Source organism: Odocoileus virginianus, chromosome 3 (assembly GCF_023699985.2).
Source record: "Odocoileus virginianus isolate 20LAN1187 ecotype Illinois chromosome 3, Ovbor_1.2, whole genome shotgun sequence".
In the NCBI taxonomy this organism is placed as follows: Eukaryota; Metazoa; Chordata; class Mammalia; order Artiodactyla; family Cervidae; genus Odocoileus; species Odocoileus virginianus.
The window spans coordinates 75,861,486-75,887,351 of NC_069676.1; the positions used below are offsets into that span (position 1 = coordinate 75,861,486).

The 25,866-nt window shown below is 39.2% G+C and overlaps 1 protein-coding gene across 4 annotated transcripts in view; it reads left to right on the forward strand.

The window, feature by feature from the left end:
• MSH3 (mutS homolog 3) overlaps positions 1-25,866 on the forward strand; it is a 169,861-nt gene that overhangs the window by 55,985 nt on the left and 88,010 nt on the right. For all 4 annotated transcript variants that reach the window (XM_020875739.2, XM_020875740.2, XM_020875742.2 and 1 more), the window contains exon 13: positions 22,484-22,616. In XM_020875739.2, coding sequence (XP_020731398.2) covers positions 22,484-22,616 — 133 coding nt within the window. The remainder of the gene's footprint in view (positions 1-22,483; positions 22,617-25,866) is intronic.

Consider the following 25,866-nt stretch of genomic DNA (forward strand, 5'->3'; position numbering starts at 1 on the left):
GCACAACAACCTCACTCATGGCTGCATTTTATGTTGGCTTAGTAAATAGCCATCTTTGGCAAGGATAGCAGATGTTGTCACTGTTGGTCATAGACTTTAAAATACTGTTTTGATGATGATAATTACTAAATCACTTAAGGTTTTAGTGGTTATTACGATTTCTTTTCTTGACCAAAGAGACCTTCAGGTAGTGGAAACTGACTAGGTAAAGATGAAATTCTGAAAATGGAAGTCTCTGCTTTGGACCAGGATTCATATAAGATAAAGATGCTTCATGGAACACGAGCAGACAGTCTGTGGACAGCAGTATAAGAAGCATTGCCTTCTGGCTGACCGTTCTTACTATTTTTTTTTTTTTTTGATTGGTTGAAATATTCAGCAGAAACAGACTTACTAGCAGACTTTTTCATGTAAATGAAAATTTTTATTTCTGTTGTTAAACTTGTTTTGTATAAAGAGGATTAATTTGAGATGAGTTCAGTAGACCATGTTGTATGTTCCTTGTGGGTTGATCATATTCTTTCTGGGATCCTCCCTTCCCAGAAAGGCTGAGAAAAAGCACTCCATGCAATGAGCTCCAGTGCTTTCAAGTACAAACATTAGACCAACCTGAAGTGTATATAGCTGAAAGCAAGCACGCAAAGCTGCTTCTTTTGCCCTTTTAATTTTAGGTCATAGTTTTAAAACTTTAAGCTGTCTACTCAATTAAAACTGACTTCAGAAGAATTCCAGTTAAATCTTAGTTGCGCTTGCAACCTATTCCAAATACCTAGAGAAAATCTTCAGCTGAGAAGTCAGTTGTTCAGCTGTATAGTCATTGTTGTTGTTGTTTTAATGCTAACATTAGGTGCCATGCTGATCATGTCAGTTGTTTATCCAGGCTGATATTCTGTTTCTGACATTGGCAACCAAAGGTTAGTTTAGGGCTTAGTTTTCTTCTATTGTGAGATCGTAGAAAAATTTTTGGTGACAAGGGAATTCAGCATGATGTAAGGTGGATTTCCCTGTTTTTCAAGAGCCCATTATTTGTCAGTCATCCATGAATTCTCTTAAATCCCTTTATATTTTTATAAATATATACATATATTTTATATTTTTAGTCTATTTTAATTCCAAGGGCAATCAGTTCATAAATTCAGGACCAGCTGTTTCAAGTTTCAGAGGATTTTCCACTCCCACTACTTTTTATTCTGCAAAATGACCTCTTTGGTGCAGGATTTTCTAGTAACTTTCTAGAAAGTATAAATGGTTTTGACCCTATACTTACTTGACTGATTCAAAGAATTCACTTGGGTTATTGAGATCAAATTTTACTCTGTTGAAACCACATTGGCCCATATAGATAGGTTATGCTTCTTATGTATTATGACTTATGCTTTTTATCAGTTCTCTAATTTAGGCAGGAAGCTTCTTCAGTGTAGGTCTATGGTTTCTTATAAATGAATGTCATGTTGGTAAGCCATTATTCCTAAGACCTTTTAAAATTAAATAAATTATATTGAATTCATTTTTTCAAGGTCCCATCTTTGAATTTCTTCTGTTTGTTTTGATGAGTTGTGTCAATCTCATATATATATATATGTACACGTATGTATATATATATCGTATGTACCCTATAGGTTTTGTCCACAAATTCCAAAATGCAAATTCTGCTTGTAAATACAGTAATGATTGGGCAGGTAGGAGCAGGGGAAAGAAAACTTTGAGAAGTGTGGCACGAGTCTCTAAAATGATATTTTAGGCAAAAGATTAGTTTCCAAGGCAGATCTAGTCATCATAGAAGTAGTATTAAAGATTCAGTAAAAACTTACTCTGTATTTTGAAATATTAACAAAAGTAAGTTCTGGCTTTCTCCGTGATTACTTCTTTTTCTGTTATTGTTTAGTCACTAAGTTGTGTCTGACTTTTTTGCAACCCCATGGACTGTAACCCACCAGGCTCCTCTGTCTGTGGAATTTTTCAGGCAAGAGTACTAGAGTGGGTTGCCATTTTATTCTCCAGGGGATCTTCTTGACCCAGGATTCAAACCTGCATCTCCTGCTTGGCAGGTGGATTCTTTACCACTGAGCCACAAGGGAAACCCACCTCTTTTTTTTCCCCTGCACCTTATATGTTGTTGTTACCTGTGGTTCTCTTCTGGGACATCTTCTCACTTTCAACACTACTTAGGATCTTACCTGTGGCCGTGGCACATACTGTAACTTCATGTGCTCATGGCTTTGTCACCATCATCTCCCCCACTTCCAGACCCACACATCCACTGGCACATCTCTGCCTCAGGAAACGTTCCACATGAGTTGCAAAAGAAATTGGAAATGAGATATTTCCTTCAGTGAGAGAGTGATTTCTTGGAAATGCAGCTCTCGTGTGTGTGTGTGTGTGTGTGTGTGTGTGTGCGCGTGCGCGCGCATGCCCATACAGGTATGCATACACACTTTTATAGAACAACAGATTATTGACCACAAAGGGAACCTAAGAAATCAGTTTCTCCACTCTTAGTGGAGGAATTATTTTGACTAATGATGAAAATAATCTCTCTGTAAGAGGTAGTATTATATTGTCTTGCCTTTTTGTAAAATCACTTTTTATGAAAGACACTCAGATGAAAGCCTTTTTGTAAAGACTTTTAGTTTATCAAGAAAACTAATATCTCCACCCGTCTGGTCTTGCCCTTCTCTGTTTCTGTCTGCACTACCCAAAGATGATTAAAAAAAAAATGTGTATCTGATTATGTTTTGTTCTCCACTGTTTACAGTTCTCACGACACACTGAGGTGTAATTTATTTCTGGACCTTTGTACAGTCTGTTCCCTTTTTCTAAAATGGAAACTACTCATTTTTGTTTCCCTCTTAATTTCCTGGCTGCTTCTTCAAAGTTTCCTTTGCTCTCTGTTCGTCTTCTCTGTATTTATTTTTAATTTGTTTTTTAAAGATTTTCTCTTTTTTTTGATATGGACCATTTACAAAGTCTTCATTAATTTGTTACAACATTGTTTCTGTTTTATGTTTTGGCCTCTTTTGGCTGTGAGGCATGTGGGATTCCAGCTCCCTGACCAGGGATCAAACCCACACCCCCTGCATTGGAAGGCAAAGTCTTAACCACTGGACCACCAGGGAAGTCCCTTTCTCTGTGTCTTTAAATGTTGGAGTTCCTGAGGTCTGAATCTTAGGAGCTCAGTTTTCTTCCTTCTCTTATCCTTCCTTCCCCTTCTCTTTCCAATGAACTTGCCTAAACCAGTGACCCTAAATATCAAAATGTCAGTGATTCTCAAATTTATGTCTTTTGTCCTTATCTTCCTCTATTCTCCAGGCTTACATATTCAACTTAGACTCCTAACCACATAGGTGTATCACAAGCATCTCAAACTTAACATGTTTAACCCTGTTCCTCCTTCTGGTTTCCCTGTTCTAGGAACCAGCCCCTCTATCTCGTGACGTACTTGGGCCAGAAACCTGGGAGTTACTCTGGACATTTCCTTTTGACAACCACATCCAACCTAAGTGCTTTTGCTTTTATCTCTAAAATATATCCATAGTCTGTACATGTCTGGCCATTTTGATCACTATCACCCTGGTCTAAACTCTCAGTAGCTCCCCACTTGGGACTGTTGCAATATCCTGCTAACCAATCTCTCTTTTTAAACTATTTATTGTGTGTTGGGCTTTAGCCGATTAACAGTGCTGTCATAGTTGCAGGTGGACAGCAAAGGCACTCATCCGTATACATGTATCCATTCTCCCCCAAGCTCCCCTCCCATCCAGGCTGCTATATAACATTGAGCAGAGTTCCCTGTGCTATACAATATGTCCTTGTTGGTCATCCATTTTAAATATAGCACTAACTGATCTCTTTGAAAATGAAAACTGAATTATGTCACTCCCCTGCCTTAATCTTCATTTGCTTTCCATTGTGCTTCAGGTAAAATTAAAATAATTAAACATGGCTCTTCATTCTGACTCTTCATTCGTGCTTTCATTGTTTTCTGATCACTCTGGCCTTCCTCTGATTTCTGAGCATCCCAGAACTTTTTCTCATCTCACGGTCTCTGCATTTACTCGTCTTTTTGTCTCAAATGGTCTTTCAGTTCAGTTCAGTCGCTCAGTCATGTCCGACTCTTTGCGACCCCATAAATCGCAGCACGCCAGGCCTCCCTGTCCATCACCAACTCCTGGAGTTACTCAAACTCATGTCCATCGAGTCGGTGATGCCATCCAGCCATCTCATCCTCTGCCATCCCCTTCTCCTTCTGCCCCCAATCCCTCCCAGGATTAGGGTCTTTTCCAGTGAGTCAACACTTCACATGAGGTGGCCAAAGTATTGGAGTTTCAGCTTCAGCATCAGTCCTTCCAGTGAACACCCAGGACTGATCTCCTTTAGGATGGACTGGTTGGATCTCCTTGCAGTCCAAGGGACTCTCAAGAGTCTTCTCCAACACCACAGTTCAAAAGCATCAATTCTTCGGCGCTCAGCTTTCTTCACAGTCCAACTTTCATATCCATACATGACCACTGGAAAAACTATAGCCTTGACTAGACGGTCCTTTGTTGGCAAAGTAATGTCTCTACTTTTTAATATGCTGTCTATGTTGGTCATAACATTTCTTCCAAGGAGCAAGCATCTTTTAATTTTGTGGCTGCAGTCACCATCTGCAGTGATTTTGGAGCCCCCCAAAATAAAGTCTGCCACTGTTTCTACTGTTCCCTATCTATTTGCTATGAAGTGATGAGACTAGATGCCATGATCTTAGTTTTTTGAATGTTGAGCTTTAAGCCAACTTTTTCACTCTCCTCTTTCACTTTCATCAAGAGGCTTTTTAGTTCCTCTTCACTTTCTGCCATAAGGGTGGTGTCATCTGCATATCTGAGGTTATTGATATTTCTCCCGGCAATCTTGATTCCAGCGTGTGCTTCTTCCAGCCCAGCGTTTCTCATGATGTACTCTGCATATAAATTAAATTAGCAGGGTGACAAGATATAGCCTTGACGTACTCCTTTTCCTATTTGGAACCAGTCTGTTGTTCCATGTCCAGTTCCTTACTCTCTCTTCAGTTTTTATACAGCTAACTCCTTTATTCTTTAGGTTATAATTTAAAGTGGTGCTTCTTCAAAGGGTTTTTCCTTTGACCTCCTAATCCAAGTTATGTTCTTCATATCATTCTTGGATAGTATATAGGACTTATTATGATTGATATTTGTTTATCAGTGTTGTTTAATATCTGTCTGACAAAACTTTGTGTTTCATTTATAACAAGTATTTGATAAGTATCTTTCCCCTGTGCTCATTTCTCTACATTTGTACTTTTCAAACAAAATATGTTATTATTTTAAAATATACATAATGTATAATTTATCATCTTAATCATTTTTATGTGTACATGTCATTAAATATATTACATTCATGAAGTACATTTGAAAATATAGTAAATACATTAATATTGTTGTGCAACCGCAACACAGTCTATCTTCAGAATCCTTTTCACCTTGCAAAACTGAAACTCAGTACACTTTCTTGAATAACTTCTCATTACCTTCTTTTCCTAACCTCTAGCAAGCACCATATTACTTTCTGTCTTTATGAATTTGACTATTCTGGGTACCCCACAAAGGTGAAATAACACAACGTTTGTCCTTTTGTGACCATCTTATTTCATTTAGTGTGATATCTTCAAGGTTCATTCGTGTTGTATACATCAGTATTTTGTCCTTTTTAAAAAAATTGAAGTATAGTAGTGTAGTTGCTTTATAATATTTTATTAGTTTCAGGTGTATAACATAGTAGTTCAATATTGTTATAGATTATAATCAATTTAAAGTTATTACAAAATAATGAATATAATTCCCTGTGTTGTACAATATATCCTTGTTATTTGTTTGTTCTATACATAGTGGTTGATATCTCTTAATCCTATACTTCTACCTTGCCCAGCCCTCTTTCATCTCCCAGCGGGTAACCACTAATTCATTCTCTAAATCTGTGAGTCTATTTTTGTTTTGTTACGTATGTTTTACTTTTTTAGAGTCTGAATATGACTGATGGCAGAGAGTATTTGTCTTTGTCTGACATATTTCACAAAGCATAATACTTTCTAGGTCCATCCACATTCTTGCAAATTGTAGAATTTCATTCTTTTTTATGGCTAAGTAATATTCCATTGTATATACATCACATATTCTTTATCTGTTCATCTGTTAGTGGACACTTAGGTTACTTCCATATGTTGGTTTTTCTAAATAGTGCTCATGTGATCACTGGGGTGCATGTATCTTTTCAAATTAGTAGTTTTGTTTTCTTAAATGTGTATCCAGCAGTAGAATTACTGGGTCATATGGTGTTCTGTTATTCGTTTTGTGAGAAGCCTCCATACTGTTTTCCGTATTGGCTGCAACCATTTGCAGTCTCACTAGTAGTGTACTGTTGTTCCGTCACTCAGTCCTGTCCGACTCTGTAATTCCCATGGACTGCAGCATGCCAGGCTTCCTTGTCCTTCACAATCTCCCCGAGTTTGGTCAAACTCATGTCCATTGAGTTGGTGATGCCATCCAACCATTTCATCCTCTGTTGTCCCCTTCTCCTCCTGTCTTCAATCTTTCCCAGCCCCAGGGTCTTTTCCAGTGAGTCAGCTCTCTGCATCTGGTGACCACAGTATTGGAGCTTCAGCTTTAGCATCAGTCCTTCCAGTGAATATTTAGAGCTGATTTCCTTTAGGCTTGACTGATTTTATTTCCTTACTGTCCAAGGGACTCTCAAGAGTCTTCTCCAGCACCACAGTTCGAAAGCATCAATTCTTCAGCACTTAGCCTTCTTTATGATCCAACTCTCACATTACATAACTACTGGAAAAACCATAGCTTTGACTATATGGTCCTTTGTCAGCAAAGTGATGTCTCTGCTTTTTTAATGTGCTGTCTAGGTTTGTCATAGCTCTTCTTCTAAGGAGCAAGCATCTTTTAATTTCATGGCTGCAGTCACTGTCCTCAGGGATTTTGGAGTCTAAGAAAATAAAGTCTGTCACTTTCCGTTTTTTTTCCATATCTATTTGCCATGAAGTGATGGGACCAGATGCCATGATATTCAGTTTTTGAATGTTGAGTACAGTCTTTTTCACTGTCCTCTTTTACCTTCATCAAGAGGCTCTTTAGTTCCTCTTTGCTTTCTGCCATTAGGGTGGTGTCATCTGCATGTCTGAGGTTATTGATATTTCTCCCAGCAGTCTTGATTCCCGCTTGAGCTTCATCCAGCCTGGCATTTCAATGATGTACTAGGGTTCCATTTTCTCCTTTCCAACATTTATTTGTTAACTTTTTGATGATAGTCATTTTGACTGTTGTGAGGTTATGATCTTAATATGGTTTGATTCACATTTCTTGATAATTAGCAATGTTGAGTATCTTTTCATATGCCTGTTGGCTATCTGTATATCTCCTTTGGAAAAATGTCTATTTGGATCTGCTGCCCATTTTAAAAATTGTTTTATATTAAATTGTATGAGCTCTTTATGTATTTTGGATATTAACTCCTTATTGGTCATGTCAGTTGCAAATAACCTCCCAATCAGTAGGGTGTATTTTTGTTTTATTGTCAGTTTCTTTGACTGTGCAAAAGCTTTCAAGTTTAATCAGACCCCATTTGTTTAGTTTTGCTTTTTTTTCTTTTTCTTGGGAGACAGATTCAAAAACATATTGCTGTGAGTTAAGTTGAAGAATGTTCTGGCTGGGTTCTCTTCCAGGAATTTTATGGTTTCAGGTCTTACATTTAGATCTTTGAATCCATTTTGAGTTTCTTTTGTATATGTTTCAAGGGTGTGTTCTAATTTTATTGATTTACCTGTCATATCTAGTTTTTCGAACACCATTTATTGAGGATACTGTCTTTTCTTGCCCCCTTTGTCATAGATTAATTGACCATAAGTGCATGGGCTTATTCTGGGCTGTCTGCGCTGTTCCGTTGATCCACACATCTGTTTTTGTACTAGTACCATACTGTTTTGATGACTGTAGCTTTGTAGTATTATTATTAAGTGGATATTTATTACTCATTGAAGGAATAATTAAAAGAATGACTCATTCAGGATCTAACAGATCCTGCCTCTGAGAAGTCCTTCTCCCTCAATCCCCACTCCATCCCTATAAAAAGGTATCTTCCCTCAATTTTGTCCTGCTTACTCCTTCACCCCTGACACACACACCGAATGCATAATGGGGCTAATAGTGCTTTTAATATAATAGGTGATCAAGAAATTATGAACAAATGAATCCATTTAAAAATCTTAGGGTTCTAAGTAGGCTTTAAAAATAAAAGCACATCTATGTAAGGGAAGTTTATTTTTCTCAGAAAAACTCCTTGATTTAAAAGACCCTTAGAAGCAGTTTTTTTTTTATTTTTCCATATGATTCCTTGTTTTAGTGCCACAGAATTGGTTCTGAGAAATCATTTCTTCCCTTCTAGTGGAATAGTTGCTTGGTCTGATATGAAAAGGTGTTATTTAACCATGGAAGAAATGGTGTTGCAGCATCTTGCATTCTTGTCAAACCCCTCATAGGATTAGAAGTTACTCAGAGAAAGTCATATGACTTAGTAAGGAATCCAGGCTGGGTGACAAGAATTGGGCATAGCTAGTTTTAAGTATCGTGTAAAAAAATCTAGCTTATAACTCTAAACTCATCTGAGTCAGACTTTGTTTGGTTACGAATATTTGAGGTCATGATTTTCGTGTATGGCTTTTTAAAGTCCATACCAGTAGAATCTGAAGTACATAATGGGTCTGTTAGTTTATTATGGGTGCTGAAACAAAGTACCACAAACTAGGTGGTTTAAACAGCATAAATTTGTCTCACAGTTCTGGAGGCTAGAAGTCCAAGATCAAAGCATCAGTGCGTCTATGAAGGAGAATCTATTCAGTGTCTCTCTCCTAACTTCTGGTGGTTTGTTGTCAATCTTTGGTGTGTTACTTGGTTTGTAGATGTGTCTTTTTTTTTTTTTTTAAGGGATAGTGCGTTTTGTTTTTTTCCTGTGTGTGTGTTTTAAATTTCATTTATTTATTTGTAGCAGTTCCGAGTCTTCATTGCTCTGCACAGGCTTTCTCTAGCCGTGGCGAGTTGGGGCTACTTTCTGGCTGTGGTGCATGGGCTCCTGATTGCTGTGGCTTCTCTTTCGCAGAGCATGGGCTGTAGGGCACGCAGGCTTCAGCAGTTGCAGTTCACAGGCTCTAGAGCATGTACTCAGTCATTGTGGTGCACGGGCTTGGTTGCGCCACGGCATCTGGACTCTTCCCAGACCAGGGGTGGAACCCGTGTCCCCTGCATTAGCAGGCATTTTCCGATCCATCGCACCACCAGGGAAGTCCAGAGTGTCATACTTATCTCTGCCTTTGTGTTCGTGTGGTATTTTCCCTATGTGCTCCTCTCTTCATACGGCATTCTTTTAGTAAGAATATAGTCATATTGGATTAGGAGTTTACACTATTCCATTATGACCTCATCTTAACCAATTGCATCTACAATAACCTTACTTCCAAGTCGGGTCACATTCTGAGGCACTGGGGGTTAGGGCTTCAACACATATTTTTGGAGGGGACACAGTTTCATCCATAACAGATAGGCTCAGTTTGTTTCATATTTTTCCTCTTTTTGGCACAGACAGATCAAATGTACTCATCTCTTGAATGGAAACAAGTGTTTTGATTATCATTTAAATGTGTCACACATTTTTATTCAACATCTGAAGTGAGATGGTAGGGAACACTGAATTTGTAAATTGCAAACATTCTGTAATTTTATGCCTGTGGTACAGCACTCTGAAAAATCTTTCATCTTCCTTACCTTTGAAAAACATTCTGGATTGCATCTGTCCAGGTGTAGGTATTTATGTAAAATGTTTAGATTGATTTTAGGGATGAAAAGGAAATTTCATATTTTCTGAAAAAGAAAGGAAGATATTTTGGCAGAAAGGAGGCGATGTCCAGATCTAAGAGTTGAGGAAAGAAGAGCAGCCAAGGTGGGAGGAGGGCAGTTGGAGGCTTGGGAGGTGAGTTCTGGTCTCTTCCTCTCTGTACCAGTGTCCACGTGAGGGAGGTGGGAGATGAAAACTCAGAAGGATCAAATGCATAGAAAGAAGATGGCAGCGGTTACCGCTTCTGTTTTATAGATGAGAAAAAGGGACATTCAGGTTCATTATCCAAGATCATCCAGCAAAGCACGTAGGGGCATATCTGAAAGCACAGCTTTGGAGTAAATGAGACACTAGAGCTTGAGTTCTGATTTGCTCACTCATTTCTGTCACTTGGGACAAGTTATGAACTTTTGAATACTTTAGTTTCTTCACTTGTAAAATGGGAATCGCACCACCTACCCTGTAGTGATGTTATGAGGACCAAATGAGATGGTCTGCATAAAGGGTTAGTGTGGTTCCTGGCATCAGTCACACAGTTAAGAAGGTGGCTGTGGACTTTATAATACCCCAGAATTGGAAGCAACCTGGTTATTAGTAGGGGAGTGCTAAAATAGTTACCTGATCACACATTAGAGTACGGTATATCAGTTAGAATGAATGACTCAAGTCTACATGTTTCAACATGGATAAATCTCCTAAAAGTAATATTTATGACATATGACATGATAACCCATTTATCTAAATTTTGTAACGCACAGTAATACTGTGTGTTGTTTCGGGTTTCTGATGTAAGTGGCAGAAATATAAGAACAGGAAGTAGAAAGAATGTTTAATAGCATCAGGAAAATGGTTACTTCTGGGAAGAGAGGAAAGGGAAAGAGAAACGGGCGGGAGAGTGTTTTCTGTGTGTTTGCAATGTTTTATTTTTAGAAAGTAATAGTATAGAGAAAATATACATATACACGTATACATATATTTGTTTTTTAAATGGTTCTGCTACCACCCCTTCACCAGCATCCTGATCAGGTGACAGTGAGATGCAAACTCAAGCCCATCTGTCCAGAAAGCCCATGTTAGACTCCGGAGCATTTATTTTTCACCTCTTCTTGTTTTAGAAAGATGAGAAGGCAGTCCTGACTGGGGAGATGACCTGGCTGGGGGCTTCCGGTGGTGATAGGAAGGAGGCTGTGTGCCCATGTTGTCAGTTGTCCAGTATATGTCCCTGTCAGTTCTCCGGAATCTGATACTTCATGTCTTATGTCTTTTGCCTGTAGCTGTAGTCAGGATTTTGAGGAGAATGTGCAAGGGCTGCTGGTGAGTAGGTGGAGTCTCTGTGCGGGTCTTTCTCAGAATCATGCAACCATTAGCAGTTGAGCATTGTCATTGTATGTGGTCAGGCTTGGATCACAACCTTTCTCTTATTTAATGCTTTAAGTTGACCCACTCCTGGGGATTTAGAAAGCTCAGCTTTCTGTTCTGATTGACCAAGTGCCCATTTACACTTTGTAGTATAAAATAAGTTTTTAGAATTTTGTATAATTTAATCTCAATGACAAGACAGTGTTCCTATTCTCAAGGAGCTTCTAATCTAATTTGACCAAGGTATAATCTTCTAGTGAGGAGGAGCTGAAAGTGAAGAAAACTTTAATACCTAAAATAAAATGCTTGCTCTTCACTGTCTAGCTCAAAAATGAAGAATACTTTTATAATTCAATTATATTTTTAGAAAGCTGCTTAAGAGAATTAAGCATGCTAAGTTTATTCTTGGAATTTAAATCACATAAATATTTAAGAAAATTGAAGCTTGTTGGTATTAGGAAGTAAGTCCAGGACTAAATTTTTGTGTAATTTTCTAGAGCACTAAGTATATTTTACTGATAGTTACTTCTCTTGAATAATTTTTAAAATTTATTGATTTTTAATGGAGGATAATTGCTTTACAATATTGTGTTCATTTCTGCCGTACATTAACATGAATCAGCCATAGATATACATGTCCCCTCCCTCTTGAACCTTCTCTTGAGTAATTAAATGACTTTTATTTTGGTAAACCCTTATGTTTGGAGTGGAGAAGGCAATGGCACCCCACTCCAGTACTCTTGTCTGGAAAATCCCGTGGACGGAGGAGCCTGGTAGGCTGCAGTCCGTGGGGTCGCTAGGAGTCGGACACGACTGAGCGACTTCACTTTCACTTTTCACATTCATGCATTGAAGAAGAAAATGACAACCCACTCCAGTATTCTTGCCTGGAGAATCTCAGGGACGGGGGAGCCTGGTGAGCTGCTCTATAGGGTCTCACAGAGTTGGACATGACTGAAGTGACTTAGCAGTAGCAGTAACAGCAGTATGTTTGGAGTATTAGCGTTTGTATCTCTAATTCATATGCATACGTGCATGCTAAGTCGCTTCAGTCGTGTCTGACTCTTTGCGACTGCATAGACTGTAACCCATCAGGCTCCTCTGTCCATGGGATTCTCCAGGCAAGAATACTGAAGTGGGTTGTCATTTCCTATTCCAAGGGATCTTCCCCACCCAGGGATCGAACCTGTATCTCTCAGGTCTCCTGCACTGGCAGGCAGGTTCCTTACCACTAGCGCCACATAGCCCTACTCTAAGTGACAAAGTAATAGAATATTATGTTTGCTTCACTTAACATTTCATTTATTTTAGCAAAACTAAGTGCCATTTTTAACTCTGGAACTTCCTGAAATTAACTACATGAGAAGGCCCTATTTATTCTTTGTGGTTTCCCGTGATCCATGAGTCTGCTTACAGACATTCACCTGTGGTGACTCTAATCTTACTCAGTCCAGTGAGACACAGTACTGCTCACAAATGGGATGGAAGAGTGGTGGGTGAGGCCTGCCTTGGGGCTGTGATTGATGGGTGTTGATCCCCTGCCTCTTTGCCTTTGTGGTGTGGATGTGAGTGAAAGTGGAGAGGGCTTCTGCTGCCACCAAGAAAAAAGTGACCCTAAAAGCCTCTTACCCAAATGTCTGCCCTGTTATTGTATATGGTTTAACCAGCATCTTTGGGGATGCTTCTGTGCAAGAACCTTGAGCTCGTCTCTTCTTTGTTCTGTAGGTGCCAAGTCTCCAAGAATATATAACAGGCCAACCTTACACCCCAGTTCATTATTCTGATTCGTCTTATCCCTGTGGTCTGGCAGTCTCCAAGTTGTGAAATTTATTTGTAATTGTCCTCTCGTGCCTTATGGTTCCTAGTAACAGCAAATACAGATCCTGAAGGTGTATACTCTCATCTAGGCCTCCTAGGAATTTCAAAGAGAAAACTGCCGTCAGCTCATAAACCATAATTACAAAAGATGTGGGGAAACAAGTACCCATGAATGTGAGTTAGTGGAAGTTATAAACACTAGACATAGAATCCAAGACCTTCAGATAGTGAGATTAGAAAGATGAATATTGAACCACCAAATTAAAAGAAACACAAAAGGGAATCAAAATACGAGCACAGCACAAACATACCATCAGAAGAAACCAGGTTGATTTTTAAAAACAACTCCATGTAGCTCTTATTAATATAAACAGTGGGTAGGATTGAGGCCTGCGCAGGTCTCAGCCTGTCCATGGTTTGGGATTGCTACCTGCCTCATAAAGCAAAGGAGAGGGTTTTTCTTCTGGGAGGACAAAAGTCGTCTCCTCCTCTGAAAAAACCTTTTACATAGTTGGCTTTGGCATCTTCCAGGAATAGAGGGGCAAGGCTTGAGGCCTCATGAGTCTGGGTTTTCAGTTGAGGTGTTACTGGGGAGTAGGTTCTTGTCAGGTTGCAGAAAGAATTCAGAGAAAAGGTAGGGAGTTCAGGAAAGCAAAGTGAGGATTTATTAAGTGGAGAGTGGGCAGTCTCAGGTGAGTAGCTGCACTGAGTTTGTTTGGCAGTGCGGTTATATGAGATACAGAAATGAAGGAGCAGAATATTCATTGGGGAGGGAACTCCCAGGGGAGTTGTATTCCCTGATTTTCATCCCAGCTCCACCTTCCTGAGGTGAGGGGTGTTTTTGTCCTTATTTAGTCTTGATTGGAAGTGTCATGGTGTCACTGCATGATGGGAACTTCTTATCTGCAAGGCTAATTTTACTGTAATAAGAACATGATGAGCAAAAGATTATATTCAGATGCCAGAGATTCCCTCCTTTCTTTGTCTGCCTCCAGGACACTTATCACCCCAAAATGTGTGGTTTTCATGTCAGTCCAGAGGTCCTTCTTTTCTTTGTCTGCCCAAGGACTCCCATTGTTGATAAGATGTATGGTCTCCTGCAATTTGCCCTGCGCCCCCCTTTCTCTGTTCATCTTTAGCTACCTGCCCTCTCAGAGGAAGAGAGAGAAGGTCCAGAGTAGGGTGTCATTATCTCCAGAACTCATCACTGAACTCAGCCTGAGCTTCATGAGTCATGGAAGTGAATTCCTTACCAAAGTAATAGTTTGCAAAAAAAAGAAAAGAAACAATTGGTGGGTTAGACCAGAGTAGATGAAATAACTGAAATCCAAGATATTGTCTAAAGAAATTACCCAGAGTGTAGCACAGAAAGACAGTGTGAGCAAAGATAAAAGAGACTAAAAGACAAATCAAGAATTAGGTGTTCTAACATAATCCTCATCAAATTTCCAGTAGAAGGAAATGAGAGAGAAGAGCAAAAGAGAGACGGTGTTCAAAGAAATGATAGATGAGAGTTTCTCACATTTCGTGAAAGATGTGAATCTTTAGGTTTAGAAAGCATGATTGAATCCAAAGTGCAATGGAAACAAACAAGGAATCCACATTTTCCTAAATTGCAATGAAACTCTGTATGATTCTAAATCAGAGACAAAAATCCTGTAGATGTCAAGGGGGCAAAGAAAGATTACCTGTAAAGCAATGGAAATTACATAACATGATTATGTAATTACATAATTACATTATGTAATTAATTATGTAATTACATTACATGATTTAAGTTCTAATTTCCCTACCTGTTCTGTTCTTCATCTGCTTTCCTTTGACAATGTCTTTTGAATTTTTTGAGTATTTTTTTTCATTCAGCCCCATACCCCACAAAGCTTGGTAGTTTGTAGCCTCTTTCTGTTGTCTGTCGCTTCTATTGATTCTTATTCATCTGGCTTCTTTTTATACATGAACGCTTGATTATCTTTGTGTACTAGTTGTATTATTTGAAAATTTGTTTTTAAGAGTAACTTGAGAGAGCAACACTGTTTACAGTAGCCAAGATATGGAAACGACCCAAATGTCCATCAACAGATGACTGGCCTAAGGAGGTGGTGTGTGTACACACACACACACACACACGCGCGCGCGCGCGCACATATGTGCACTTGTGTTTGTGCTTGGTCACTCAGTCGTGTCCAGCTCTTTGCGACCCCATGGACTGTAGCCCCTTCCAGGGGGATTCTCCAGGCAAGAATACTGGAGTGGGTTGCCATGCCCTCCTCCAGGGGATCTTCCCAACCCAGGGATCAAACCCAGGTCTCCTGCATTGCAGATGGATTCTTTACCATCTGGGCACACACACACACACACACACACACACACATATATATAAATAATGGAATGTTACTCTGTCATAAAAAAGAATGAAATATTATATTGCCATTTTCACCAATATGAATGGACCTAGAGAATATTATACATAGTGACAAAAACTGTATGATGTTACATATATGTGTAATTTAAAAACCGTACAAATGAATCTATATATAAAATAGAAACAGACTCATAGAAAACAAACTTCCGTTTACCAAAGGGAAAGTTTTTATAGCACAGAGAATTATATTTAATATTTTGTAATAATTTATAATGAAACAGTATGAAAGAAAAACCTGAATCACTTTACCTCTGAAACTAACACAATATAGTTGACATCAACGATACTTCAATAAAATAAAATAAATAAATAATATGAGTACTCAGGTGCAGATACCTTCTCCCGTAGAATATTTATATTTGCTTTTGCCAGATTCTTGGTGGTATTACCAGTCTGGGACTGGCTTAATTTAAGTTCAGTTTTGACATGTTTCAGTTCATCCAAATGATACTAACCTAGACTACAAATTTACCCTTACTATGCAGCTGGCTCATTTTTGCAGCAGATTCTTCTGGCATAGACATGAGCTTGGGTAAACTCTGGGAGTTGGTGATGGACAGGGAGGCCTGGCATGCTGCGGTTCATGGGGTGGCAAAGAGTCGGACACGACTGAGCGACTGAACTGAACTGGCATATCTTTTAGTGCAAAAGTAGTTTTGACTGCTGGATTATTTCTTTGGATTCTTGTTTTCATTTTTATTCTCATATAGTTTTTCCTTACCATGTTGTCCTTACCATTTTGTTAGTCCTTTGATACTCGCAACAACATGTTTTTATACTTTGTTTGGCCTTTTAAAATTGTCCCCAGTGGGAAGGATGGTCTGGAAGTACCCATTCCCATTATTGTCAAAAACACAAATCACATTCATGCTCTTTTCAATGACTTAGGTTTGTATCCTGAACCAATAATGGAAGGTAACTGTCAGGAAATTGTTCTGTCTAATATTCTGAAAGGGGTAAATTGTCTCTTGGTAAAATGATGCCTCTTTTGAATATGAGTAATAAAAATCCTAAAAATCTTGTTGGGTAATTTACAGTTTGCAACTAACTAAATATCCAGAATAGCTCTTTAGAATGTAATTTCATAAATAAACCCTTTCTTTCATGGTCTGTAAGGTTTTGAGCATGATATTTGCAGATGGCATCTTTCTACCTCTCATTACCTCTCAGAAAGAAGTTATTCCTTCTTTCTCCTCTCTCCCTCCCTTGTATAATCCATCACAACTCCTGTTTACTTTACCTCTATAATACCTCTTGAAACTACGCACTCTTTGCACTGGTATATCATCTGCTTGGGTTCAGATCATCAGTGTCACTCCCCTGGATTCCTGAAGCTGCCTTCTAATCAGTCTTCCTGCTACTGTCCTTATGTCCTTGTCAAAGTTAGCCACTGACTCCCGTTGCTCTCAGGACTAAGTCAGAGCTCCTGTGTGGCCTGCATTATTCACGTGACCAAGTTCCTGTTCCATTTTCTAGCTCTTACTGTTACACTTCACTCTCCATCTTCTGTTTTGTTTTTTTTTTTAATTTATATTTATTGGACTGTGCTGGGTCTTAGGGCATATGGGATCTTCAGTCTTTGTTGCAGCATGTAGGGTCTTTATTTGCAGCATGTGGGATCTAGTTCCCTGACCAGGGATCAAACCTGGGCCTCATGCGTTTGGAGTGCCGAGTATTAGCCCCTGGACCACCAGGGAAGTTCCTCCTTCTATTTATGCAATTGGTGCTTTATAAACACTCAGTAATTGCTCATTGAGTGAATAAATGAGTAGTGTATGTGAAAGGCAAAGCTAGGTAGATTCAAGTAATGATGGTTAGGCCCTAGAAGAAGGCCTATGACTCATGTTTCTTTCTATCAGAAAGCTGTTTAGGTAGTTGATTTAGCCATATTATATGACCACTGTGTTAATGTCTGAATTTAATTTACTCATTTTATGTTATCTTTAGAGCTAACCTTTCAGTAAAAAAATCAGAACAAACTACCAAAAACCCCAACTTTTCCCCAGTAGTTTATCTCTTTCCCTCCAAATAAACTTATATTAGAATAATAGAGGCATCTTCCACAAATAGCAACCAGTAGGTACAGACTGATCACATGTCCTTACTGTGGCAGTGGCTGTGTTTCAGTGATAGCCCCACACCACAGATACTAACGTCATCACTCCATTGATTTTCAAATGTGAAGGACTCTAGTGACACCCACATTTACTTGTTGGATCTTTGGTGATAAAGGAGAATCTTTGTCATCTGCAGGACCTTAGGTTCATTATTTTTTTGTCATATGGAATGAAATGAATGACTCAGATGTTCTCTTTCTCATCTGTTTAGAATGTATCCTGTGGTATAATCGATTGTAGAGTACCACAGGACATCTTGGAAGAATAATATATGTGTCATCATTTAATTGGCAGTGCTATTTCCTGTTTTGTTGATCTCTCTCACTGGCTGGTTCCCAGATACCTCAGCAGTAAGGAATCCACCTTGCAATGCAGGAGACGTGCGTTTGATCCCTGGGTCAGGAAGATTCCCTACAGGAGGAAATGGCAACCCACTGCCTGAAAAATCCCATGGTCAGAGGAGCAGAGAGTCACACTGAGTGATTGAGCACACTCATTGACTGCACCAAAATAATTGTTTTCTATTCTGGTGGTCTGACCTATTATTTTATTACAGTTATTTAGAAAGTCTTATACCCACCAATTAGAGAACAGTTCTGAAATATACCAAGAAACTTGATTGGAAGTCATTTTTACTGATTTGCCTTCTGATCTGCTTTTTGGAGTTAAAAGCGGAAGTATGGCTGCCCCAATAATGAGAAATTCATGGTAAATAGTGCCGCACACCCTCTCCAGCTCTCCCTGCCTGTGTTAGACATTTGTAATTGGTTATGGCATTGTTTCTCAATGTACCTCCTATCAAGTCTCAGCACAGCACTTCAGGTCACTGCTACCAGTCAGATTTAGCACTTAAGATGCTAGGACAGGCCTTCCTTGTGTAATCCTTTCTTTTTCACTCTGCACAAAACACCGCTTTGTATGTCTATGCCTAGAGGTTGTCTAAACACGGTTATACCCCAGCTCACGTTTTGCATGTTGTTTCTCCCTCCCCTGTGCTGTTGTTTGTGGTACCTGCCGAACAAATTTCGTAACCAAATAAAGGTGTCACTGGCTTGCCTGGTGGCTCACTCGCTGAAGAATCTGCATGCAGGTTCCTCTCTCTGCAGTAGAATCCTCTTTCTGCAATAGAGAAGACCAGATTTCAGTCCCTGGGTCGGGAAGTTCCCCCAGAGAAGGAAATGGATACCCACTCCAGTATTCTTGCCTGGAGAATCCCATGGACAGAGGAGCCTGACAGGCTGCAGTCCATCGGGTTGCAAAGAGTAGGACAAGATTGAGTGACTACGCCACCACCAAAGGTGTCTGTATAATAATGGTGGTAACAGCTAACAAGTATTGAGGAGTTACTGTGTGTCAGGCAGTCTGCTAAGTGCTTAATATGTATTATTTCATTGAATCCTTATAACAACTCTATATGAGTTAGGGACCATTATTATTCCCATTTTACAGATGGAGAAGCTAGGGCAAGTCTAAATAACTGGTAAATGAAAGAACCTGGATTTGAACTGAGGTTATTTGTTTTCTTAGCTCAAATTCTTTACCTCTGAGCTGTTAACCTCCCTAAGAAGTGAAGGCTGGGTTAATGTGAAAATGATTCAGAACAAGGTTTTGTCTGTGCTGTCACAAGGCTAAAATAAAAGCCACTACCTGTGTATTTTCCAAGAGAATATTTTTTTAAAAAAGTCTTTTGGAAGACTTCATAAATATGATTTAAGTTTTTATTAACCTCTCTTGCTTTTATCTTTCCATATCTCAGACAGCCTTTGTAATTTTTGAGAGAGGAGCTATCTGGCTGTCTTATACATTCACAGATGGCATTATTTTATCTGTCCTCATACCATCTGCAGCATCAACATAATCTATTTCAATTGGTGTCTTCTTTCATTTGTGCAGGAGTGAGCTATTAAAATAAAACTTTATATTTGTATAGCATTTGGGGGTAAACGTTGTGATAAAATAAATCAATGTTTTACCCTAACAATCTTATGCAAAGAAAATTTAATTTTTTCACCTCATCTTAATTTATTTTATATGTAGTTTTCGAAATTCAGTTGATTTCAGCAGCTACTTACTGAGTGTGTATCATGATCAGTTATGCTATTGGAGAAATGATCCCCGTTCTCACAGAGCTTAGGACTTCCCAGGTGCCTCAGTGGTGAAGAATCTGTCTGCCAATGCAGGAGACTCAAGAGATATGGGTTCAGTCCCTCGGTTGGGAAGATCCCCTGAAGAGGGAAATGGCAAGCCACTCTAGTATTCCTGCCTGGAAAAATCCCATGAGTAGAGGAGCCTGGTGGGCTACAAGTCGATGGGGTCGCAAAGAGTAGGATATGACTGAACACAAACAGACTCTCACAGTCACTGAACTTACTGTCTGGTGGTGAAGACAGTGGAGAAATAAACACAGTTATAAGTTTCACTATGGAAAGAAAACAGAGCTGTATGGAAAAGGATGGCAAAGGATGAAATCTAGTCTAGTGAGTCTAGAAAGCCCTTTCAGAGGAAGAGTGAGAAGGAGTTTACCAAACAAAGTGGAAGGTGGTAGGCAGGAGGAAAAGGGAAACCAGTCTTCAAGGCAGAGTGAGGGGCAGGTGAGAAAGCTGTGATGTCAGAGAACTTGGAGTGACCAAGATGTTGGAAGAAGTTCAGTCCGACTGAAACTTAGAGTGAGAAGAAGAGAGAAACAGGTGATCTAAGATGAGACTTGTGAGGTAAGCAGGTCACTTAAGGATCCTGGATTTGAATCTGAGATTAGTGCAAATCATTGATGAGCTTGAGGCAGAAGTAAGGCATGAACAGATTTGGGTTCTAGGAAGACCACTCAGGCTGTGCTGTGGAGAATGGATTGGAAAAAGGGACAGAGGTGGATGTGAGGAGGAAAGTTCGGAGGCTGTTTTGGTAGAACAGTTCTGTTTGTGAGAGGTCATATTTCCTTAGACTAGTGTAGAAGCAATAGGATGGAAAAAACTGAAGAGATTTAAGAGGCCACAGCATTGAGAATGGAAGAATCAGCCTGTGCGTCTACAAAATTCTGGCTTGTTCTACTTTGTCATGTGAAACCAAATGCCTGTTCTATGCAGCAGAGGATGAGCTAGAGAAAAATGGAGCAACAATTATACCTGAAATTGGCCTCTGCTTTGTGAACAGGCATGATTTCACAGCATAGTTATAGGGATGTGTGTGTTGTGTCTGACTGTTTTGCAATCCTGTGGACTGTTAGGCCATCAGGCTCCTCTGTCCGTGGGATTCTCCAGGCAAGAATATTGGAGTGGGTTGCCATTTCCTCCTCCAGGGGATCTTCCTGACCCAGGAATCAAATCCATATCTCCTGTGTCTCCTGCATTGCAGGCAGATTCTTTACCCACTGAGCCACCTGGGAAGCCCAGTTACAGGGATAAGAAAGATAAAAACTCTCAATTAATCGTAAAACAGTTTAATAGTCATGTAGGCAGGATTCTGATGTTAAGTTTCCCTTTACATCAATGCATGTGATACCAAAAGAATTTTGATAGAGTGCATTCAGTAGCTGATGTCCCCATTTCCCCCCAGATGTCAGTTCGTTTTTTCATTTGCTTGCTTGTTGTTCATTCATTCATTCTTGAAAAGAACATTTACTGAAGGCCCGTTTTCTACTAGATATGTTTACTTATTTCAGCTTTTTCACATATGGCCATTATACCTAGTGTAGGCCTTTGACATGTGTAGGTGCTGGATGGGCTTTATCTCATTTAGAGCACATCAGTCAAGTTTCCAGGTTGAGTTGACAGTCTCACCATTTCTTTCCAAGTGGCCCATCACTTAAGGTGTAGCCATTGATAAAATGCTGCAATCCTGGCCTCCCATGTCTCCCGATGTTTTATAAAATTTTTTATTGTAGTTGAATTACAATATAGGGTTAATTATTGCTATACGGCAAGGTGATTCAGTTTTATATATATATATGCACACACACATATATATACACACATACACACACACACATATATATACACACACACATTCTTTTCATATTCTTTTCTGTTATGTAATTTATCACCTGATATTGAATATAGTTTCCTGAGGTTATAATGTTTATCCTCTGCCCTTTCTGTTACTGCTTCCAATCTCTGCCCAGGCTCCGTGTGCCTAAGTCCCCTTTCAATCCAGCATATGACCAATTCAGCTACCACCATTGAGACTTCTCCTAAAGCAGCTGGTTGGCTGAATGAAGTGTTTTTTGACCGAGATGGTCAGTTATTTAAGTCAGAGTAGAAAAGTCAGTTGCTCACTGTAGATCCATTATATTAGCCAGGTAATAAAAGCAGTAGTAGCAAATTCTCCATCTCAATGGTTTAAATAGAAAAAAAAAAAAAAAAAGGTTATTTTTTGCTAATGAAAAGTTCATTTGATAGCAGATGTGGGGTGGAAGGTTTTCGGCTCTACTCACAGACTCACGCTGATGGAGGCAACAGGTGAGGTGGCTCACAGAACAGCCCTGGTCTCAACATCCAGTTGGCAGAGGGGGAGAGAGTGGATGTGAAATACTGCAGGAGGTTTTATGGGCTGTGACTAGAAGTGATGTAATCCTTCCTACATGTATTTCATTGGCTAGAACTTGGGTATGTGGCTATACCTCACTGCAGGGGAGGCTGGGGGGTGTAGTCTGTGTGTTTGTTCTGGAGGAAGGAAAACTTATGGAGCCCATCTTTGCTCCATCTGTTTAATGACTTTCCTAGTGTGGTGCCTGGTCTTTGGGGCAGAGAAGGGCTGCAGGTATGGATGAAGTCTCCTTTGTGCTTTTCTAAGTGGCTGCTTTCGCAGTGCTGAGCATTAGAGTGGGAAATGCCTACATTCTGAGTTCCTAACTTATCTGATAATTGCCATTTCTCTGTTCCCACAGGGAAATAAATGCTCGACTTGATGCTGTATCTGAAGTTCTCCATTCAGAATCCAGTGTGTTTGGTCAGATAGAAAATCATCTACGTAAATTGCCTGACATAGAGAGAGGACTCTGTAGCATTTATCACAAAAAAGTAAGTGTGATAGAAATCACGTGCTTTAAAATTGTTAATTTTCTTCAGCTTGAGGATAGAGTGAAGTTGCTCAGTTGCGTCTGACTTTTTGTGATCCCATGGACTGTAGCCTACCAGGCTCCTCCATCCATGGAATTTTCCAGGCACGAGTACTAGAGTGGGTTGCCATGCTCTTCTCCAGGGGATCTTCCTGATCCAGGGATCAAACCCAGGTCCCCCTCATTGCAGGCAGACGCTTTACCCTTGAGCCACTAGGGGATACCAGATATTAATAGGAAACATCACGGAGCTTTGTTGTTATTTTATATTGTAAAATCTTACAGATAACATAAGAGAATCCTTAGAGATTTTAATTGCACACACTGAGGTTATTCCAATTTTTGCATTGTTTGCCCACTTCTGTTAACTACAGCAACACATAGAGGCTGTTCTGTTATAATACAGGCTATTCTCCTGTTTCATCCTCAAAGTGGGGACCATCATCAAAGTAGGAAGTTTACTTAGACTAGCTACTTTAAGAAGAGATTCCTTATTTCTTTTGACCTCACAACAACTTCTTATTTGATTTAACCAAAGGAAAAATCTGCTTGTAAAGTATTTGTGGTATTATTAATATGCAGACAAGTGTGGATATTGAAGCTAAGTAAAACACATTATTTTGATTTTCATCACCAAGCTTTACAGTTTAAATCATAACAGTAACAAGTGAGATTTGTTAGAGAAATAATTTATCTTCAAAATTGCCTAAAATTAAAAAAATTATTAGTTGGTGATATTTGTAATTGTTAATAAACTTTTTATAGTGTCTTACCTACTATAGAAGTCATTCATATACATTAGACTCTTTGTTGTAAAAAAAAAAAAAGAAAAAACTTTGTGAGGTTAAGAACACTTATTACTTTCTTACTGGCGGGAAATTATGTATATTGCTGTCTTTATATAATGCTATGACAGCTTGCATTACCTTGGCTAAAATGATACTAAGAGGAGGGTTAATAATTTGCTTAGAAGTGACAGAATTCATATTTAAACCAGGGTCCTTGACTGGGTTTTAGTGGCTTACATTTTTGGACACTACCATTTTTGATGTAGCAGCAGTTTTGAATATATTAAATCTTTTTCCCTGGCTGTCCCTATATAAGCAACTTTTATTTTTTGCCCAAATGTAAATCCTTGCCAATTTAATAATTTTTTTAGAACAGTTTTTATGTGCCCAAAATTTTAGTTCAGTTCAGTCACTCAGTTGTATCTTACTCTTTGAGACCCCATGGACTGCAGCATGCCAGGCTTCCCTGTCCATCACCAACTCTCAGAGCTTACTCAAACTCATGTCTATAGAGGTGGTGATGCCATCCAACTATCTCATCCTCTGTTGTCCCCTTCTCCTTCTGCCTTCAATCTTTCCCAGCATCAGGATCTTTTCAAATGAGTCAGTTCTTCGTATCAGGTGGCCAGAGTATTGGAGTTTCAGCATCAGTCCTTCCAATGAATATTCAGGACTGATTTCCTTTAGGATGGACTGGTTGGATCTCCTCACAGTCCAAGGGACTCTCAAGAGTCTTCAACACCACAGTTCAGAAGCATCAATTCTTCAGTGCTCAGCTTTCTTTATACTCCAACTCTCACATCCATACATGACTACTGGAAAAGCCTTAGTTGTGACCAATTTTCTATTAGTCTTTACCTTTTTAAGCCTTTTTCATTTACATTGTTTTACCAGAATAATAACTGCTGCTTCTGAAAATACTTGCAGTGCCCAAGAGGACTTACGTAACTGTTCCATATGCTTCAGCTAAATTTGAAAAGAAAGAAAAAGTCAAAATTGGGAAATTCTGATCCCTAGGGAAAAAATGTGTGTCTTGGTTATGGGGTTGGCATCTATTGTTTCATTGCTTGATGCACGGTGTTCGAGTTTTCTTTTTCCCAAGACTTTAAAAAAATCATTTATTTATTTATTTATTTTGATTTTGGAATGTGCTGGGTCTTCGCTGCAGCATGGGCTTTTCTCTAGTTGCCGCAAGTAGGGGCTGCTGTCTAGCTGCAGTGCTCAGCCTTCTCGTTGCAGTGGGCTCTCTTGTTGCAGAGCAGGGTGCGTGGGCTTCAGTAGTTGTGGCTCCTGGGCTCTCGAGCACAGGCTCTATAATTGTGGTGCATGGGCTTAGCTACTCTGCAGCATGTGGGATCTTTTTGGATTAGGGATCGAACCTGTGTCTCTTGCATTGACAGGAGAACCCCTCACCACTGAGCCACCAGGGAAGCCCAAGATTATTTTTTTTGATGTGTACTATGTTTAAAGTCTTTATTAAATTTTTTACAATACTGTTTTTATTTTATCTTTTGGTTTTGTGGCCATGAGGCGTGTGAGATCTTAGCTCCCCAACCAGAGATCCAGCCCATACCCCCCGCCTTGGAAGGTGAAGTCTTAACCACTGGACTGCCAGGGAAGTTGCTGAGTTTCTGTTTTGCTGGCAAGAGTAGAGGATGTTCCGATAGTAGGAAGTATTATGGCTGACATTTTTGAGGTTACAGAATGGATGACATACCATCTGTTATTTTGTTTTTGACCTTGACCCAGTGGCTGATAATCCATGCTTGTTACCCTTCATCAAGCAGCAGATCTCTAAACACATTGCCTTCACTACTAAAAAGGATTCACTGACAGATGTTAGAGGTTTGTTTTTCTCAAAAGAAGATAGGAGCAAAGCTGAAAATTATCAATGGCTAATCAAAAGAGCTGAATCATAGTATCCATGGCATTAAGATGGCATCATCATTTATTACTGTGGTGATTTCTATTATGCCTTCCTGCTTCTCTTTAAACTATACTTTGATATTTGCATTTCACAAAGTTTGTGTACTTATAAAAGTTTAGAACTCTGGTAAATGTCAGAATCTTAATTTTTTTAACTGAGGTATAATTGATATCCAGTGTTATTTTAGTTTCAGGTATATAACATAAGGATTCAATATATATGATCATCGCAATAAGTCTTTAGTTAGCATCCTTTACTATGTAAAGTTGCAAAGCTTTTTTGTTGTCTCTTGATGAGAGATAGCTCTTAAGATCGCCTCTTCAGCAACTTTCAAATAAACACAATTCAGTATTAGTAACTGTGGTTGCCATGCCATTACATCACCAGGACTTATTTAGTTTACAACTGGAAGTTTACCTTTTGACCATCTTCACCCATTTTGCCTACATAACCATGCTCCACAAACCCTAATATGTGCTCTGTATCTACTAATTCAG